The sequence below is a fragment of the Tachypleus tridentatus genome, chromosome 6 (genome assembly GCF_004210375.1).
Source record: "Tachypleus tridentatus isolate NWPU-2018 chromosome 6, ASM421037v1, whole genome shotgun sequence".
In the NCBI taxonomy this organism is placed as follows: domain Eukaryota; kingdom Metazoa; phylum Arthropoda; class Merostomata; order Xiphosura; family Limulidae; genus Tachypleus; species Tachypleus tridentatus.
In genome coordinates this window covers 141,168,930-141,191,399 of record NC_134830.1, presented here as the reverse complement: position 1 = coordinate 141,191,399, position 22,470 = coordinate 141,168,930, and the positions used below count along the sequence as shown (strand labels likewise).

The window sequence follows — 22,470 nt, the reverse complement described above, 5'->3', positions numbered from 1 at the left end:
AATGTCAACAACACACTAGCACGTGTGAGTTTCGAAGGGGGTGAGAATTACCTGAGAAAACTATATAATTGTCTTAACATGTCTGCAATTATAGCAATTATGAAGCAAATTGCGTGCATGAAGTAAACTTGCGCAGTTAATAGCCAGCCTTATTGTCGAATAACGGCCAGTGGGCATCATAACGTACCTGATTCCGTGGAAATTCAGTCTATATTTACGTATGAGTACGAGCCATAGTGTCTAAATTCGCCAATGAGTTTATATATATTTCAACATATAAATTTCTCATACTTTTGTGACTGAAAAGTATTGTAGGCAGTCTGGAATACATTAATGTTCCAATTCCACATTGAAATGTCCTATCTGCAGAATTTTATAAATCCAGTGGCGAATTTAGGCCCTATGGCTCGTTAGCTTCAAAATGTTCCACTAGGTGCTATTTCCGTTCATTGCGTGCTAATTCCCATTCATCTTGTAGAAGCTGATATTGAATGAACAAGAAGATAAAAAAATGATAAAGACTAATATGCTGCCAGTGCTGTTTCGGCCCTCGCTGTTATGGCCCGGAAATCCTTTCTGGAAATCTCACCCGGACTGGAAACCTCCCATGTCTGGGATATCGTAAAACGATGCAAGGGATAATTTTGACTTGTGATTAGTCAGGATATTTAGCATATCATAGTTCTAGCTTTTAAAATCGTCATTCACTTTCTTGAGTTTTATATTCAACTCATTACATCTCATACATTTCGTGAGATAACAGTGAAGAATACAGTCAGACCAACATGTTACTGAACAACAAGTCACAATATGTACTGTTATTTGGAAGGTATGCCAACTGGCATTAGTTACATCATATGTATACAATGTCAAAGATGTATTAAATTTTACAATGTTAATTTCAGAATAGACATATAGGAGGAAAGAATTGACACATGTTACAAGTGAATGTATGGACCTTCAGAAGAAAAGAAACTTTGTTTGTTTTGAAATTTCGCACAAAGCTACTCGAGGGCTATCTGTGCTAGCCGTCCCTAATATAGCAGTGTACGACTAGAGGGAAAGCAGCTAGTCATCACCACCCACCGCCAACTCTTGGGCTACTCTTTACCAACGAAAAGTGGGATTGACCGTCACATTATAACGCCCCCACGGCTGGGAGGGCGAGCATGTTTGGCGCGAACCCGCGACCCTTAGATTACGAAGCGCACGCCTTAACGCACCAGGCCATGCCAGGCCCTACGAAAGAAACACCTGTGTAACAACACAGCAAAATTATAAAATACGTACATTATAATTATATGTATAATTATATATTATTGACAATTTTTTGTTGATAAGGTAACAGCACAGCTAATTAAGCATCTATTTTGTTTTAAATATTACTACTACATTGTACATCCTATATGTGTGAATGTAATATAAAATCATTTTTACAGTGTCACATTATTGTGCAGTATTATATATATATAACAACTTTAAAGAGACATACACGGTTTAACAATTTTTACATAAATTAATAGAACAAAATGTAAATGTATGATAAGCTCAGGGCCTCATACATAAAAGGAATACATTATGTATAACATTTTTAATAGTTTAACTGATCATAATACATAATAGTAATTATTTTGGTATACACACACAAAGTATTCATATTTCCTCTTTTTGGAGTTCTTCGAATTATAACATTTTGCAATAATAGAAAAAGAATTGTTGCAACATCCAGTTTTGATTTTAATATCTATATAACAAATGAACTACTGTAGACAATTGTTAATCATTATCCTGTCGAAAATGCAGATTCATCACTGATGGAAGAATAAAATAGTCTTCGTCAATTCATGACGACGAAAGACCTCTCTGTTATGGACAAATCGATTTGTAAACGAACGACCATGATGATGCACGAGTATTTTGCCAAATAGTCCACTGATCAACCTGACAATTTGTGTGACGTGATGATCTTCCTCCTGTGGATCATGATCAGCACAATGTTCAGTCAGATCATCGAAGACAGACAGACGAACACTTGAATCATGTTAGAATTTGTAGCAGTTTTGCGATAGAATCAGTTTTCCTTTTCATTTATTGCTTGCAAGCTCTTTAATCGTTTTGTACTTTTTTAGCTTGTCTTTAGCTGCTTCAAGCTGATCTTCCACTGGGACAAGTGAACAGTATGAATGCTCGACACATGATGTCTTTTTCTTTTTCTTGGCAGGTACTGGATATGTTTGCTTGATTTCAGGAACTCGTTTTCTTGGAAGTGGTATACTTTGTGATTGTACAACTTGCTTATATCGAAGATGACCTGGGATGATTGTAGGCACTGCCAGAAGCTTCAGTTCAGACTTCAATATGTCATCTTCTTTTATGTCTCTTGGGTGCTCTCCTGGAAATAGATGAAAACTATTTTTTAAGCTAAGCAGGTTTTCACAAAAGAGGCCATTGGTTGTTCGTTGTTATCTCATTTTTTAAACAGAGCAAAAATTAAATATACGTATCCTGTAAACAGTAACAAACATAGGCAGTCATAATTATATGCAAAAACATTATTATTGTATATTATGATATAATGTCATTATTATATTATTCACTTCACATGTGAACAGGAAGAAAGCAATCAAATATCATTTCTTAACCTCAAAATTACAAGAACCGACACACAATTCAAAACAGAAATCCACCGAAAAATCACTCATACTGAACTATACATTCCTTGGGACTCAGCACATGAAACAAAACAAAAACTCAACATACTAAGAAACCAAATAAACACAGCCATAAAACTATGCTCACCAGATAAAATTAGCGATGAATTAGACAAAATAAAACAATACTTCATCAACATCAATAAGTTTCCTCCACAAACCGTAGAAAACATTATACGCGCACATCTGGACAGAAAGCAAAATCAACCAACAAAAGTAAATATATCTCACGAATCAAAAAATCACGAAACCATATACTGCTGCATACCATATATTCCTGACATCAGCAGACAAATAACCAACATTTGGCAAAAACTAGTAACAAAATATGACATTCCAGTTAATACCAAATTTATTCAAAGACCAGGCACAAAACTGAGGTCTACACTATGTAAAAACTACACTGACAAACACCACACCAACATTATTTATCAAATACAATGTGATAACTGCCACGACTTCTATATTGGAGAAACAAGTAGAAAAATGGAAACCAGATTCAAAGAACATAAAAAGTCACCTTCACACGTTTTCGAACACTGCAAGTCAAATAAACACAACATAACCATAGAAAACACTCAAATACTAAATAAAGAAACAAACATAAACAAACGCAAAATTAAAGAAGCCTTACTTATACAACAACTTAAACCCAAAATAAACCAATATAAAGGAACGCCTTTATACCTATATTAAATATAATAAAATAAAATTATATATTCAAACATGTAACACCGCCCTCTACATTCCGACTCTAAGTTACACAACCCCTTCCAAACATGTGGTCAGCTTCCGGTCAGTTACCTCTTTCTTTCTTTGTGAACCTGACGATGACCGAAGAAGGTCGAAACGTTGTTCGCTCTTCTATGTAAAATATTTTCTCAACCCAAACGAGCCGTTTTTGCATATATATATTCAGTTTATTTTACGCTAAGATTCTGATCACAAACTGTAACAATGAAATAAAACCGACTCATTTGAAAACCCTTATTACAGTTCTCACAAAACTAAAGTGTTAGTTAAACTTAAAATAGTAAACTGGCTCTGGTTCTTAGTCTAGGTTTTAGGTTTTACCTCATTACTCAAATCACACCAAAAGTAAAAGCGAGTACAAATATCCACCATCAGTACCATTTACGAAAGGTTATAGTACTATCCCCAAAAAAAGACCTGTAAAGATGTCAAATTTATTGATGCAACACATTCTTAGATCTCAATCGGTTCTACTAAACAAAACATTAAAGTATAAACAAGAAACAAACAAAAACAGCTGTCTAATAAATCCTTAAAAGATATAAAAGTTACTGGTATGAAACGATTATTACTTTAAATTTTTGTAATTAAATATTTATACTGTATTGTTAAAAAATCCTTTAAGTATCATATTTTTAATCCAAGTACTCATGTGGAGAATTAACTGCAGATTCAGAAACGCTAGCCATCTTAATTCAGTGTTGCATATTGTTTTTTCTTTACGAAAAAAAAACAAAACAGTTTTACCAAAGATATGTAGGAGCTTAAAGGTTATTTTGAAAAGTTGATATTTATATACATTTTACGATTGTGTAAGTGTTTTGGTATAGCAAAGTCATATCTGACTGACAGTTATGTCATCTCTGAGGCGAATCGATCGCCTGGCTGTAGCATTGCAAATCCGAATACTTACCATGTGATAGGGACCAGTTGTGTGGAGTCATGTGCATTGAAGAATTATGTCTCTGCTTGTTAACCAATACAGTTTGGCCTGGCATGGCCAAGCGTGTTAAGGCGTGCGACTCGTGATCTGAGGGTCGCGGGTTCGCATCCCCGTCGCGCCAAAACATACTCGCCTTCCCAGCCGTGGGGGCGTTATAATGTGACGGTCAATTCCACTATTCGTAGGTAAAAGAGTAGCCCAAGAGTTGGCGGTGGGTGGTGATGACTAGCTGGCTTCCCTCTAGTCTTACACTGCTAAATTAGGGACGGCTAGCACAGATAGCCCTGGAGTAGCTTTGTGTGAAATTCAAAAAACAAACAACAAAACAAACCAATACAGTCTTTCATTAGCATATTGACAGACATATGACTTATACAATCTGTACGATAAAAACGTGCGACAGGAAGCTCCAGTTATAGCATTGATAAGAATTTCACAGTAAATATTCATTCATTTCAGGTATCTTGAGTTATTTTGTCTTGGAGGTATATAATTGTCACTCACACACACGAGCTCTTTCATTATTGTAGATATAACAGACCTACCAGCTGCGTACGATGGTGTCTTGGTGTATAAAATAATGGAAACGTTATTAAAGTTACACCAAGAAAATGGTCTGGTTTAATTATACGGTTGTGTGTTTTGGTTTAATTTGATTAACAATTCGATGCTAGTCTAAATGGTAGGAGAGGCAAAAGCAACTGAATTGAAATCGAAGTAAATAAATAAACACCGTGTCGCTGTATCTGTTAATTAATGTTAAACTTTTCAAGTAATCTGTATTGCGCAATCTCTTCTCAAGCATTTCAATTTTTTTTCAGTATTCTATATCGTACTAAAAGACTAGTACACCACACTATATGTCTTTTAACGTAGTCGATTCACCCAACAGCATAAAAATCGTATTCACGTATCATTTCTATTGTGTCCAGGAATAGAATAGCAAGGAGTGTTAAGTATACATTTCTGGCTCAATGTTTTAATCACAGATCACAACTAAAGACACAGATGGTTATTTTGAAATGGTGAAACAGAAAATCCAAGGGAAGAAATACATAAATAATTGATGGTCAAATCCCATACTGTCCTGTCCGACAAGAGTAGTTTTCTGTTACCGTTAAAAAAATAAATGTTGCACCGCCCTTTAGAGCTGTGGGTGAATTATAATGTTAACAGTTAAATCTAACTGATCGATGAGAGTATCCATGAGTTAGCGGAGTATGATAAATAAGTGACTTCCCTCTTGTCTCTCACTTCAAAATTAGGAACAGTTAGAGCAAATAGCTCTTGCGTAGTTTTATGTGTTGGCCAGGTGGTTAGAGCACTCATCTTGTAATCTGAGAGTCGTGGGATCAAATCCTCGTCACATGCTCACCCTTTCAGTCGTGGGGGGCGTCATAATGTGAGGTCAGTCCCACTATTCGTTGGTAAAAGAATACCCCAAGAGTCTACGGTGGGTGGTGATGACTAGTTGCCTTCCCTCTTGTTTTACACCACTAAATTAGGGACAGCTAGCACAGATAGCCTTCGTGTAGCTTTGAGCGAAATTCAAAAACAGTTAAAGTTTTACGTGAAGTTCAACAAACACAGAAACAAAAAAATCCTTGAGCGTTCCAGTTAGAAACTACTTTAGCTCAAACAATTTTTATTAATTTCAACAATATAAATACCAACCTTAAATTTAATTTAAAACATGTAATTTTAAATACAAAAATGAAGAAGGAACAAAAACTTGGCATTAATCGCTATCTGAAGATTTAAAATCCTATGGTTATAAGTTTAGTCGTATATTCACAGGTGGGGTAGAAAGGGCACTGGTCAGAACCTTTTACAGAGCGCTAGTCAATACAGTATTAGTGTAAGAATTGTAAAGCACTAAATTTAGCCCACTTTGTGGTTTTAGTTACAGTACAGTAACTTCCACATATTTTATACGTGGGCGCTGAAAGAAAACTTACTATAACTACCTTTGTAACTCATATATTTTTTATTTTAATTTTTATAACAAGCGTATACAGTTCACCAAGAGCATGTTACATTTCCCATAAATGTACATAGTAAATTTATAATTGTGGTTAGTCTTCCTTCTCTTACGAGGGGTTCGGCACAATACACATAACCATTACAATGAAATTAATGGAAAACGCGAGACATTTTGAGATCAACACAAGGATATTTAAAGTGCATGATCTTCGGAACTTTTAAAATCGTAGTTAGGCCTGAGATTTTTTAATTTTAAGTTAAAGAATCACAGACATACACAATTTCAAGAAAATAATTATTTTTACTATTTTTTACGCATACATATACCTTAAAACCATAAAACATGCTAATGACTTGCTCTATATTCAACATGAATGTTTTCGACACTTATCATTTTAATGGAACAATTCCAATAGAAAAAGATACTCTGAGAATATATAACACTAAAAACAAGCCCTACTGCTGGCGGTGGGAAGAATACAGTTAGCCCATTGTGTAATTTTGCGCTTGAAAATGAACAAATAAGTTTTCAGTTATTATCCAATAAATATTTTAATGAGCACAATATTTTACTTTTGTGGGATTCTCATAATTTTTAACTTACAAATTTGGTTGTTCTAAAGCATCAAAATTAAAAACAAATTATTATTTATTTGTCTGTTGTTGTGTTAGTTCAAAGCTACACAATAGGCTATCTAGTCTTTGTCCACCACAAGAATGGAACCCTATATTTTAGCACTGTAGTCTCATAAATTCAATGCTGACTCAGGAGAGAACAAACGAAAAGTAAACTGAACCCATGTGTTTCACTTTAGAGACGTCTTGAATGTGTGTGGGTTTTTTGTTTTGTTCATATCACCTTCGTTAACAAAAGGAATTAATTAAAGTACAATTATACACAAAACCAAAACTTTTTAATTGTGTATCTAATGTGGTTGAAGACTGATTTCCATATACATTAAACCTACTGATATCATCAACGGTCAATTTTTCCGTATTTTTAATAAATACAACGGTCCCTTCTAAAAGCACTTCATTACAAAAAGTCGCAAAAGTCAGTAAGTGCTTTACATTGTCCTTGAACACGTATTCGTTATTATTTGCGGACAAACAAGCATATACAATCTTTTTAAGTTATAGTTTTACTAATTTATCTGAATAGTCTTTTAACTAGTGATTTAAAGTATTAAAGTATCGGTAGCTGTAGCAGTAATGGGTTATTGTAGAGAAATGAGATTAAATGAAATCATGAGTACGCGTGCGGTTGAATGGGATTTTTTTCAAATAAACTGATGCCGTTTTCGGAAGAAACAGTTCCTCGTAAAGTTCCGTCGTTGTTTCAAAATATGAACAAGGGTCGCACGGAGATCAGATAATGTTGTAAGTCTTAGGTTTTTAGTAATTAACTGATGTTTTTTGTTTTTTTTCTCGAACTATTCAGGAATAGTAAGAAAGTCAAACAGTTTTCTTTCTTCAATTTTGCCGAGAAGAGTTCTTATTTTGACAAACCTTACGCCATGGTCACTGTAAAATGTCATTATGCTTCTCTTAAGTGTGCTACTGTTGTGTATAATCTGAAGAAGATCATACGATGGAGATTTGGCATATCCTTCATAATTCAGGACATTGTATGTGAAGCTAGCTGTGAACAGGAAAAGGAAATATTTTTATCATCCATGATTCATGTAAATTGTTTGACGTAATCGAATACAAATTCCATTTCCAACTCTAAATGACTGGTTTTTTTGTTTCTTTTTAACATGTCGGTCTTCACAACAGTATGTGAAAATGATCGATAGTACTAACCTCTAGGTGAATGCAGAAGCCCCCTTCTGTTATAGTTAAGTATAACGTACTTTTGCATATCTTCAGTAAACAGTGTACGATGACCTCTTGCAGAATATTTCTTCTGAAGAAACGAAGTAAGATTATAAAAGGTATTGTCCTCAACTTTGTTGTACTCTCTTAGTTCAAAGGCTTTCAATCCACTTTGAAGGTACGTGCGCGTTTTTGTGAAATGGCGAATCACATTTTTGGTGTTTCTAATTTTAAATTGATTTTATTTGATCAGTTTATGTCCAGGCTCTCAAAAATTAGTTTATAGACACAGTTACTTTCACCAAAAGACAAATTCTAATCTTTTCTAAGCAACTTTATATTAACTTTTAGCTTAACGTTGCTTACAGATTTATAAATAACTAGTCTGGCATGGCCAAGTGGTTAGGGAGCTCGACTTGTTAATTGAGGGTAGCGAGTTCGAATCCCCGTCACACCAAACATATTCACGCTTTTAGCCATGGGGGCGTTATAATGTTACAGTCAATCCCAATATTCGTTGGTAAAAGAGCAGCCCAAGAGTTGGCGGTGGGTAGTGATGACTAGTTTCCTTCCCTCTAGTCTTACACTGCTAAATTAGGGTGACTAGCACAGATTGCTTCCGTGTAGCTATGCGCGAAATTAGCAAAAAAGAAACAAACTATAAATAACTTTTACTTTTTACAATCATCGTTATTTCCCACTTTATGAATTAGGGACATTACTGATGAATCAAATGGATCCAAGTTGTGGATTCTACAACCCGAGGTGTCAATCAGATACTGAGATAAAATATGTACAAGCTTTTTTTTTTTCAAACTACTATATTTCATGTACAGGTGTAGGATTATTTGATTTATTTAGAAAGGAAAATAACATCTAGAATGTTTCCAGAACTTGTGTTGATTTTGTTTATTCTACAGGGTGGCCCGTAAGTCCCTACCCATCCATATGTTATGTTATATTCAATTACACATGTATTATAAATTTGTTTCTTTTTTTTCGAGAAATATGGCCGCTGTAAGCCCATTTACACGTGAAGAGCGTATTGTGACAAGTACGTGGGTACATGAGCGCAAGAATACTGGTGACACCCTGGATACAATAACTGTCAAATTTAGAGAAAGATTCAATAAGGATCCACCAACACGAAAAACGATGTCAAATTGGGAGAGCAAATTACTATGTTGAGGAAAATGTCTCACAGAACATGTCATCGCATAATATTATACAGCGAAAATGAAGAACAGCACACAGATACACTGGATACATAAGATATATAGATGGGTAGGGACTTATGGGCCACCCTGTACACTAATAAATCTCCACATTTACACTTTGTCGAACAAGGGCTTTCTCAAAATAATACAAAATTCAATGAAATTTTCACCCATTGAGTATTGCTTTCGTAAAATGATAATATAGTATTCACTCACATTTCAGTCCTTTCGAACATGATTTTGTCAATATGATAGTACAAAATTCAACCACATTTTCACTCTTTTGACCTCAGATAACACAGTAGTACTAAACAAAAAAATGTATTTTTCCTCCTCTGATATGAGAACTTGATATTAAAAATGGCAAAGTTATCTTAAGACCACAATTTCTTAACGGCTGTGCAATATCTTAATAAGACTACGTTTTTTATACAGTGTTCTGCATAGCTCAAAATTAACTGAAAGCAAAATCTTCATAAGAAAGACACAATTTAAAAGCATTTTTAATTACAAGTAGTGTTTGTTCGTTTTAGAACGAAGTTACATTGGGCTACCTGTTGTTTCCATCACGAAGAATCGACCTCCTGATTTTAGTGTTGTCTATCAGTAAAATTACTGATCTTCCACTATGGGAGTTGAGAGTAAAGTTTTTGAGTCGAATTATGGTGTTTTTAAATGAGAATCGAAATATACAAGTATATAAATTAATTTAAGAAATGTTTGTTTTCTATTGAGTCAACGGTAAATCTGCAAACTTATGGCGCTGAATCATTTAAAGCACTTAAAACATAATTATTGGTTATACAAGGCTGTTTAGTATGAAAGTTATTATTTAGTGATTTAATTATTATTTAGTTTTCATAACAAGAAGCCTACCTGTGGCACAGTGTATGTCTGTGGACTTACAATGCTAGAACCGAGTTTCGACACGCGTGATGGGCAGAGAACAGATAACCCATTGGTAGCTTTGTGCTTAACTTCAAATAAAAACAAACAATAGTGTTAAAAGATAATTAGTTTAGAAGTCTTAGTTATGACAAATTTCGTTGTGTAAATCGGTAAGAGTCGTATTTTGTGTGTGTAGTTCAATTGTTTTAAGTTGACATCACATTACTCGAACTTTATGAATTTTTTTTATTTCCTTAAGTGAGTATTGTCACATCATATCCTCTCATAATTGGTAGAAAATTCTAGGCCTATGTTAGGTGTTTGATATATAGGCAACTAAGTGAGCTCAAGAAAAAATGTTCAGTCAGAAAACGTTAAGTTAGTGAAAATGAAGTTAGACTTTGTGACATTCACAGTTTAACAGTGAAACATTTCAAACAATGCCTTCTGGAATCCCTAGTGGAACAGTAAATTCGTAAATGCAAAGTTCTAAGTAAAAGATTACGTGATAAAATAATTACTAAACGTGTATAACGATTTTACAGTTTCTGGAAGCCACATGTAGATAACTGCTGAGTTGTATATACATGAGTAGAAAAATGTGCGGGTGATAAAATAAATGAATTACTTTTCGAGATGAACCGCCTTAACAATAAATACTTGGTCCAACATATATAATGTGGAATAGTGATTGAGGCGCAAGCTCTGACATTATTTAAATACCTAAACTATTCTAGGTTACATTACTAATGATCGAAAATTACTTAAAACCCAAATTAACGATGTATACAAACAACCGTTATAAGAGGCCTAACTGTGTTTATTTGATTAGCTAGTCTATAGCAGTGGATACGGCAAAATAAGTGAAACATTAGGCCTATACGTCATAGGTTCTTTTAATTTTAAATTTGATGAAATTGGAAGAAGAATCTAAACCTAATATATAAACTATGGTATTATTTTGTTCTACTGACGACGTTTCGAGCAAACGTTCTTTTCAAGCCAGAAACGTGGGTATTAATTAACGACAAAACATAGGAAATGTTTTGAAATGAAACGATATATGAGAACAGAATGTGACGTAATAGAGCAACGAGATTTAAACAATATTATGAAGTGACCGAAAAAGTGATTAAAATATAAAATAAGCTTTACATAGCAATAAAAATAATTTAAACGTTTTAAGATAATAAATGAAAGTTTGGTAAATTGTTTTACAAAAGCGGAACTATTGGTTACTACACACACACACACACACACATATACATTTAGATCAAAACCACTGCACGTGCAACGTGAGAAAATTGTTGTTAAGCGTTACAGTATCATAGCAACCTAATGGAAATTCAAAAAAATATATATAATCATTCGAATTGTGAGAAAAGTATGTAAATATAGCTTCAAAAGTGTTAGTGCAAGAATATATCAATATTAGTTAACTAGAAGAAATTACAAAACAAACAAATCTGCTTCAGATTTCGTAACACTAACTAAACATGATAAAAAATTTGATTTAAATTTTACAAAATGTTATGACCGGCATGGCCAGGTGAGTTAAGGCGTGCGACTCGTAATCTGAGGGTCGCGGGTTTGCATCCCCGTCATACCAAACATACTCACCTCATCAGACATGGGGAGATTATACACTTTATGTGATGATCAATTCCACTATTCGTTGCTAAAAGATTAGCCCAAGAATTGGCGGTGGGTGGTGATGACTAGCTGCCTTCCCTTTAGTGTTACACTGCTAAATTAGGGACAGCTAGCGCAGATAGCCCTCGAGTAGCTTTGCGCGAAATTCAAAAACAAACAAACAAACAAACAAAATCTTATAGAAGGAATCAATCGTTAAAAATATGCCTTAGATTTTTTAAGCAATTGATAACTTGGATTCAAATTAAAAGGCCTAACACGACTATGTTATGAATATATGAAAATGCAGGGGTTTTAACTTTAGTCTTAAATAAGTCTTGGGTTACAGTAGGATTACTGGGAGCATAAATAGGCAAATTTGTTGTGTGCTTGTATGCAATTTCTAAAGGACGCATGTAATAAGCAAAATTTACATTTGAAGAAACAGAGAAACTAAGACCTTTTACAACGGCAATGTTACAGGGTTTGCTTAAAGTAACATTACTAAGGTTAAAGATTAAATTGTCAACATTTTTTGCTGTTAGTAACTTTACAAAACTTCATTATTTTAGTATTTTGTAAATGTTCCTGACAAGCAGTGTTTCCATTATTGCATCTACAAATTATGTATACTAAATGTATAAAGTCTAACTAGGTGACTTTATTCTTACAATGAGGCTACTTCCTGTTGAATTTTGTCGTGAGATGACTTTTATGCCGATGCTTCCAATTGAGTCCTTCATGTAGGCGTTTTTGACATCGATTGCAGGCTGTAACATAAAGTTTAAAATTAAAGGACTTTAGATTAACATTTTTATTGTTTCGCAAGTTGATAAAAAGCTATATCTAAATCCACTTTCTGTAGTTTTGAATTTCGAATTTTCTTATGAATGGAAAGATAATAATGCATTTTGACCGTATCTTTGAATCAATATATTGTCTACCGATTTTCTGGCAGGGAAAGGCAGCTTTATAGAAATGTTAAAATTATTGTAATCACAAAAACAACAAAATATATCGTACGTCATTGTTTCTAACTTGTAAATTGTTTATCATGGAGAAATAAATACGTAGCTATATATATATACCCAGGCAACATTTCCACTTTCTACTTAGGTCATCATAACCTTTTCAATTTTATTTTTGTTGAAACTGGAATTAAAATCTGTAACATACGTACGTAAACATTGACCTAAAATGTCCGAACCCTTTTGGCATCTTTATTTTATTATTATTGTTATTACGTTTGCACAAAGTCTTGATTATTTTAAGGCGAAACTTATAAGCAGTTTAGGCAAAGATGTAAATATAGTTATTGACATATATGTATCATACCCGATTTTATAATCTTTTTTTTTTTACACACATAGGCATTAATGCAGTCCTTGGTCATTAATATGAACATGATATCTTTAGATGTAGTTCAACTACTAAATTGTTCTAAATAGAAACATTTAGCTAATTTCCAGAGAAATCAACATTTACTAATTGAATTCTGTGATATACCTCAGAATGTTTTTGTTTTTCATAAATATAAAACCTTCACTAATTTTGCAACCATTTTCATACACTTTTGAGACTCCATATCACATTTCTGAACAATTTTTTCCTTACCTGCATAAAAACTAACTGTAGTAATACAAAACAAAAACATTTGACCCTCATAGAAACTAACTGTAGTAACAGAAAACAAAAACTTGTATCTCTTAGAAACTAGTGACGCGGTAGCACAGTGGTATGTCTGCGGACTCACACCGTTAGAAATCATTTAGTTTAGTTGTTTTTGATCTCGGCTCTCTGATGTGATAATTCGCTGTTTAGAAACATAAGCTTGTAGAATAAGTTGTTCGTAACAATTAATTTTACTTCCTTTTTACTATCTAAGATCCACACTTCTTTTTTAAATAAGTTAAGACAAGGCTGTGGAAACACACCTGATAGTTAAAACAGTATGGCATGGTATGATATTTGAAACTCAACAGCTGTTGGTGTTTTGTTGACCTGTGCTTTTGTTTAATGTTTCTTTTTGCAAAACAGAATATAAAGTTTGACTTACAAAGGCTGCAAGCCTGTTCCTTTTTCCGCTTTACTGTGATATTTGTATGCAAGCTTAATAAGTCTATTTAGTAAAGTAGGGTTGCTGCTAATTTTATGGGAGTAAATTTTGGAAACTTTAGGGCTAATTTGATTGCCCTGTTTTGCTGCAGTTTTGGATGTTACTTTCTAATATGTTGAAAGCTATTTGACAGCCGTTATTATATGATAGGGCGTATAAATGTTTTGTGTATTTTTATCGATGTTCTGGTGTTCAGCCTGGGTTTTTACCGACAGTTAGTTTGATATAATTGATATGTTTGCTTATTGAGACGTGTATATTTTTTTTATTTCCTATCAGACATGCGTCAAAGGTGATGAAGAAATATTTAATATTATTGTTCATTTTTATTACGTTTTTTTCTAATTTTAATTTCCTTTACAGTTTACATGTGTTTTCGTGTTGTGTATGAGTGTGTTTTTTTTAAGTGATTGCTTGTATTCTGTTTGGGTTTGATATAACTCGTCATTCGTTGCACTATTCTAGAATTAGATTTAGTGATTTTTGGATTCTTGCCGTAGCATTAGTGGGTTACTATATATTCTTGAAAGGGCTATATAGTCGGCATATTAGGAGTGATATGTATATTTGACACTGGGGAATAGGTTATCATTTACATATATCATGTATTGAACTTATGCCTGTGGTAATCCTGCTGTGACATTCAATTTTTTCAAGAGAATAAATCAATGTTGAAGAAAATAAAGTTACTTGTAGAATAAAGAAGCCATGCAACAGTTGGTTGTGTAGATCCCGCTACTATAGAAGTTTAACTGTCAGCTAATTATTATTGTATAATCATTAGTTGTGTAGGTCCTGCTACTATAAAAGTTTAACTGTTAACTAATTATTATTGTATAATTATTGGATGTATAGATCCCGATACTACAGAAGTTTAACTTTTAAACCTACACAAGTACTAAATATACTGTTTGTGTTAGAAACACAGTAACAGTTAGCTAAACCTACACAAGTACTAAATATACAGTTTATGTTAGAACACTGTAACACGAAACTAATCCTACACATGTACTGAATATACTGCTTATGTTAGAACATCAGTAACAGATAACTAAACCTACACAAGTACTAAATATACTGTTTGTGTTAGAACATTATAATAAGTCAACTAAGTAGTGCTCAGAAAACATCTGTTTCTATTTTCAGCACAAACAAGTTCTAAATCTTTCACTTTATGTAAATTTCTTTCCTGTAAGAAGCTACTATCAGAGATGTTAACCATTACGATTTTGGTGTATACATTACGACTATACGCTCATACAGACAACTATTACGACTTGTTGCAACTCCCAAATTATTATATATTATATAGGCCTATACAATAAAGTGATAAATTGTTGTCCCAGGGCTTGAAAGGGGTGAAAAGAAAATTTCTAGTGAGATACAAATAAATTTTGATAATAAATAAAAGGCATAGTCCAAATGGCGACTTGCGATAATCATGTTTGTGCTTTAAATAATAAAAATATTTGTATCTCCGACGTTTACCAATAATTTGAGTGCGGTGCTTCTCCATACTGGGTACGTGGGGGAATCCATAGTTACGTCATTAGTGCTTGTCAGCCAATCAGCGCTCGCGTAGATGGGTATTTCTCGTTTTCTAAGCGGCATAGAAACACCAATGCGATCGTTCGCAAGATGGAAAAAAAGCGGCCTCGTTCACCGTATTGTCTTGTTTCTGACAAATCTAAAAGGACTAAAACTGTGAATCGAAAATTTAGGAAAGAATATAGTACAAAATATCCGGCCATTGCATCAAAAATCAGTGACAGTCATGCGTTTTGTACAGTTTGTCATATCGACTTTTCTCTGGCGCATGGCGGGATAAACGATTTTTTAAGACACAAAATCGGCATCTTACCAACAAAAGGCTGAGGCGAAGAAAAAAACGATGCAGATAACGACATTTATGAGTAAGAATTCAGAATATGAAACCATAAATGCAGAAGTGATGTTCGCGCAATTCATCATTGCTTATAATTTACCCTTAGCTTTAGCCGATCATACAGAACATCTATTCAGAAAAATGTTCCCAGACTCCGATAGAGCGAAAAAATATGGCTGTGTTAGAACCAAAACTACAGCCATTGTACAAATGTTGGGTTGTGAAGACGACAAAATGATTTGAAGCATACCTACTAACAGTGTTTACAGTTTAGCCACAAATGGATCCACAGACATGGATGACTCAAAACTGTATCCAGTGGTTGTACGATATCTGTACGGGCTCTGTCTACAATCATCACGCTCAGCCATTTGAAATAGTTGGCATCTCTGTAATATTATATTTCGTATCGTATGGTCTAAGAGAATGGACCAATAATTGATCCTAATTTTTTATACTAACTAAATAATAAGACTGGTCGTGGCCAGTGTATAACATGCTCAAACTGTGGAGCCTATTATTCGCGACACTTTGTCCCACCAAAATGGTGATGGTTATGACAACTCTTTAATCACAGAAAAGTGCCAAGAGTTGGTGGTGGGAGTTGTTGACTGACTGTTTACCATGTATTTTATCATTTCAAAATTAGGAACAGCTTCGCAAAAGTTTTTTTTTTTTTTTTTTTTTTTTGTAGTTGTGGTAGAAATTCTGAAACGTAATTGTAAAACATGGTATTAAGACGTACGTCAACACGTAAACGTTAATGTTTGTGGCGCCATCTCTGAAGCATTTTTAAAACATAATTAAAACAAGTTAAAGCTATATATATGGCATTAGATATATATATTTTGAAATGTTGTCTTGTCAATCATATTAAATTATCTATGTTTATGATTAACAAGCGTTAGCTGAAATCTTAGACTTTAACAGTTTATAAACATAAACTGTTTACCTAATCTTAAACGTACCATCTTCGTTATAAAAGTTGTTTTACTCGAATTGTTGTTTATTCACGCACAAGATCTCTATCCAAAGGGATTTTATAAATGTAGTTTTGTACACCTTACATATGGTTCATATCTAAACATATCTGAAGGTAAATTATGACTGATCTAAAAATGGCTTAGGCAAATTATTGTATATCGTTTTCAAAAGTGTTAAATTATTAACAGAATAACATTTTTAGAGTACACGTAAGTGTTATCCAATTGGGAAGTCATGAAGCTGTGTGATGTTTTCAAAGAATGACGTATGTTGTTAAAGTCGTCACTAGGGGCCTACAATGGATGAACAAAATTTAAAAAATTAAGAAATCAGGAAATCTTTATATAGATGCAATTAAACACACAATGGACAGAAAACTATCTTGAGGAGGTTTTAAAGAATAGTCCACTAAACATCACGGGTAAATTTCATTCGTTGTCTTTCATCTTGAATAGAAAACAACTTTTTGAAGAGGAATTATTAAAGTTGTAATAATTTGTAATAAAATGCGTGTGCAATGTAAAATAATGTCCCTAGATGGCAACCCAAGTCACTCATGAACGAAATACAAAGAACCATTAAAAACCCCGCGAGAGAAACAGAATTACGTGATATTTATTATCAGAACACAACACATAGAAGCTATCTTTGTTTATTATTCATAATTCTTCAATCTTATGATAAGATATTTGGGTTTAGTTTATTGTATTATGGAAGAAGAGTTACTTATTTGTTATATGTATAGACACAGGTGTGTAGCCACTTCAAGAAAGTTGTTTACATATCTAACTTCAGTTTGGTGACTTTTCTAAAACATTTACTTCGCACCTAGTTACTTGAAAGTTTTATCACAGAAGTGAGATTGTTTTAGTTTATTTCAAGCTAGGAATAGCTTACTGTTTACGGGGGACGTTGTAAAACTAACAAAATAATCATAAGTGGAAGTAATATTATTCATAAATTATTTCATTCAATATTTTAATGTCACAGTGCTTACATGTAAAACCATATGTCAGCAATATTTGCAATATGTACGATTTCTCCTCAATGTTTTTAAAACTTTTTTTAATGAATTTTCTGAGAAATTGGACGAAATTTAAAGATCCATTTTTTGTGTGTTTTCAGACACCAGAACTATTTTTTGGCAAACGAAAACAGTTTGGGTGATTTTTAAGATACTGCTGGCTGTTGTTTTGCTTTCTAAACTGTATAAAACATTATTTCCATTTCTTAGTTAAAACTAATAATGTAGTTTTTATTAATTAAATTTCAGTATAATTATCAAAGTCAATCTGCTCGTGTAGGTTAAACTTCTATAAATTTATTTTAACATAATTTATAACCAGTTAATATTCATCGTTTAGATCAGAGAATAATTGTAAAAAGTGAACATAGTCATAATTTATTTTTCATTGATTAATAATAAATATTTTACGGTTATAATTGATGATACGATCGATCTTACTTTTTGTTGTTGATAAAAGAGTGACTCCAAAAGTTGGCAATGAATAGTGTTGATTGGTTGTTTTCCCTCTAGTGATTCTTTTCTGTCACTTCTAAATTAAGGGCTGCTAGTGCGGACAGCTCTCGAGTAGCTTTACGAGAAATAGAACAAACAAACAATGCATATGTGCCCCCCAGTGGCTCAGCGGTATGTCTGCGGACTTACAACGCTAAAATCCGGGTTTCGATATTCGTGGTGGGCAGAGCACAGATAGCCCATTTTGTAGCTTTGTGCTTAATTCAAAACAACAACAATGCCTATGTACTCTTCATACTATGTCTCTATCATTGTAAACAATTCTGGATAAAATGGTTCTTGATTAACTGGCGAATTGTAGGTGTCGCTTCAAAACTGTGTAGTTTTTTCATAATTCCGCCCCTGAGAAGCGGAAAGTTGTTGAAGTCATGGTGAGGAAGGACACAGTGATTTTAGAAAGGAAAATGTGTAGTAACTTTTTATATCAGCATTTTATCGTGACCATAAAAATAATAAACCATGCTTAGAATAATGTGTTGATTAAAATATACATACAGTTATTTGAGAAGCCCAACACAGTAATAATCGAATACCACTATTATGCACTTATTGTATATGTAAATAGTGTGTCCATCCCTGAAGCAAGTTTATATACTAAAACTGTTCATTCCTTGAACTCTTAAAGTACAGAGTTTAATGTACATTACGCTTGATTTAATTTAAAATAACATAAATTATCAACAGGTGATGGAGAATGACGTCATCACCTCATTGCCCTCTTGCTTTTCTGTTGGAACAGGTGGTGCACGATTCAGACCAGATTTTTAAGAGGGACCATCTACTAATTGTAAATATTGCCATGCAACCCAACCTTTTTTCAGTTTTTTTTCTAGCTATATTTATTTGTTTCTTATTAATCGCAAAGCAATTCAGTAAGTTATATAAAGTGTACGAAAACAGGGATCGGACTATGCATTTTAAAGTTACAAACCCTTAAGTGTGAGACCAAATGTACTTAAAGAAACAGTTTCATATTCTCATTCTGCTGTACGTATCGAATCATGTACTGTATCTGTGTAGAGGTTCAAACCAGGAATTCTTGCATTATAAGCCCTTGAGCTTACCATTGAGCCACCGAAGAACATAACCAGGAGCGTTTTCTATGTCTCGTTTCACTGTTGACGAGAGTAACTCGTCACATAATCGAGGAATTTGTGGTTATTTGTTTTTCAGAATACACTGAATTAAGATTTAAAAGAACATGTCCATGGTTCGAGCCGTAATATGCCATTATACCTTTCGTTGTGGATCCTTTATGACCATACCAGCTAATCTCTTATTCAATTAAAACTAGCCATGTAAGCGGTGTAGGGCAGTATGAAACGGTAAGGCCAGTCAGGTCATGGCCTCACCACTCTTTCACGATCTGTATAGCTACATCTTATGTCTTAAATCTTGTTTTAATTAAATACATTACGTTGTGTGTATGTAGTTAAAATGGCTTTATATTCAATCTCATAGCATTAAATTTTGAAAAGTTTTCTGGGGGTCATGCGCCCAAGGCTTCCTAGAAATGTCATGATATTGACATGTTGTTTAGCTGTGGCATTGGTCTAATCACTTAAAAAATGCTTTTTATGGCAGGCTGGTAGGTGCTACTGACTGGTTGTCCTTCATATGGCCGTGCACAAGCCCTACGGATTTCGGACTGGGTTGGTTAACCCACGTGATTACAGGAGGAACTGTGAGAGTTGAAAATATACCAATATATCAGATAAAACAGGCTGACATAAATATACATCATTTTGTAACAAATGAACTCTAATAAAAAGTTTTAGAAAATTTAAATTATTTTGTAAAACTATCTAAAAATTAACTAATTTCTTTCCACTCATTTATGTCTTGTTTTTATTGTTTTTTTATTTAATTATATAGTGATTAAAATGACGTGTTTGAACTTAATTGAAATGTCTATAAAAACATTTTCTTTAACACATCTTCTGGCCCGGCACGGCCAGATGGTGATGGCGCTCGACTCCTAAACAAAGGGTCGCGGGTTCGAATCCCCATCACACCAAATATGCTCGCTCTTTCAGTTGTGATGGGGATATAATGTGATGGTCAATCCGTGAGTAAAAAGAGTAGTCCCAGAATTGGCAGGGGGTGGTGATGACTAGCTGTCTTCCCTCTGGTCATGTTCCCCGTTAGTACAGCACTAATTCTACGGATTTACAACTCTAAAACCAATGGTTTGATTCCCCTCGGTAGACTCAGCAGATAGCCCGATGTGGCTTTGCTATAAAAACACACTATCTGGTCTTAAACTGTTAAATTAGGGACGGCTGGAGCAGATAACCCTCGTGAAGCTGTGGCGAAATTAAAAAAACTAACAAACAAACAATTAACACATCTTCCACTGGGAAAGCTAGAAGTCTACGAGCCTATAACGCTAAAATTCAAGATTTGACAAAGGAGATAGCTCATTGTTCTAACACAAACATGTTCTTTGACACTGAAATACTCCTAACAACATTTATTCACTTCTTTAGTGTTAACGAAATGGATGTTCATTTATTTACTTAAAATAAGGACATTATTTCTTAACAAAACTTAAATGTTCTAATTAATGGATAATTTTAATATTTGTTAGCGTAATCTATTTTCGACCCGCCTAGTGGAACATCTGTAAATCTACGGACTTAAAACATTCACGTACGGGGATCAGTTCCCTGCTATGGGCACAACAGATAATCTAGTGTGGTTTTACTCTGAATCAAACAAACGTAATTTAGGTTTACAAAAAATGTGTCATTTCTGACCTTATTCAACTACAGTGCTGTCACCCAGAGTCATAAAAAAAATAGTTCAAGGTTAGATTAACCTCGTATACTTACATCATTTAAAATTTTGACAAATATAAGTTCGAAGGTTACTTTCAATACAAAACACTGAACACCTGTTATAATTTAGTGATCTTCCGCTGTCGAACTAAAAGTAGTTCGGATAGCATTCAACCCCACGACAACAGAAATAACGTATGTTAAAAAAGATGTGGCTACAAGTTGTAGTTTGGGAGTGAAAAACACAGAGAACTCACATAAAATAACTTATCTACCACAAATATGGAACAACTTTTATTTTATTTTTTAGAATCACTGTGTAGTGATTATTTTAAAGATAACAACACAAGCTGTTATCAGATCTTACTTGGTTGCTGTGGAGGCGAACGGATGGGTGTGGCCAATAACAACGAAGAAAGGGTTTTAAGTAGATTTGAGACACCACTTGCCACTTTTTACGGTACTTGAAATAACTGAATACACAGATTTATATTATTTCCACTTACCTTATATGTCATATAACAATCACCAAACAACGAAAGCATGCCTCCTCTTCTCGCCCACGTGGGTGGAAAGTCGGAATTTTCATCCTGCTTTCATAATCCTGTAGCTTCAACAGAAGGGAGGTGGACATCTGTAACCTCAGAGCAAACTAGGTTTGATATCAGAGTTACAGAATTTAGTAGAAAGGAGCTACATGGGCCACTACTGTAAGTGTTATAGGATCCAGCAGAAAGAGCTATACTGATGGTTATACAGAAAGGATGTGGAAACTGTAAGACAATATTAAGTTAGACTGGCGGGTTCAATCAATATATAGGACTCGAAATGTTATATAAATTATAAAGTAAAATCGGTATTATAGAATAAAGTAGAATTACTGTTGTTAATAACATAAAGAGTTAGCATGACATCATCACGACGAACTATTCATACAACCAAACATAAAACAGCTCACACTCTGATTGGGCCTAATACGAACTAAATATTTTTATTACAAAATAACAAACAGCAGTTTTCAATAGTTATGAACTAAGCAGTGACGTAACTGCTCTGTAACACAAAGTAACCAACACCAACAGATATGAGATAAACAGTGCAAGAAATACCCTGTAATTTAAAACAACTGACAAACGTGAGTTAAATAGAAACATATAAATATACTATTTATCTGTAAAATTGCGAAAAACACTATCGGCTTGCAAGTACTTGTGGTGACA

The 22,470-nt window shown here is 33.7% G+C and overlaps 1 protein-coding gene and 1 long non-coding RNA gene across 2 annotated transcripts; both read right to left on the bottom strand.

The window, feature by feature from the left end:
• Positions 1–1,653: 1,653 nt before the first annotated feature.
• LOC143251479 (uncharacterized) lies at positions 1,654–22,198 on the bottom strand. Its single transcript, XR_013028582.1, has 3 exons — positions 21,757–22,198; positions 12,617–12,715; positions 1,654–2,392 (listed from the first exon to the last, which is right to left on the bottom strand). It is a non-coding gene; the product is annotated as an uncharacterized LOC143251479 (long non-coding RNA).
• LOC143254453 (uncharacterized) lies at positions 7,505–10,384 on the bottom strand. Its single transcript, XM_076509637.1, has 3 exons — positions 10,332–10,384; positions 8,197–8,432; positions 7,505–8,032 (listed from the first exon to the last, which is right to left on the bottom strand). Exons 1-3 carry the CDS (start codon positions 10,382–10,384, stop codon positions 7,824–7,826), a joined length of 498 nt encoding a protein of 165 aa, XP_076365752.1. The 3' UTR covers positions 7,505–7,823.
• Positions 22,199–22,470: the final 272 nt, after the last annotated feature.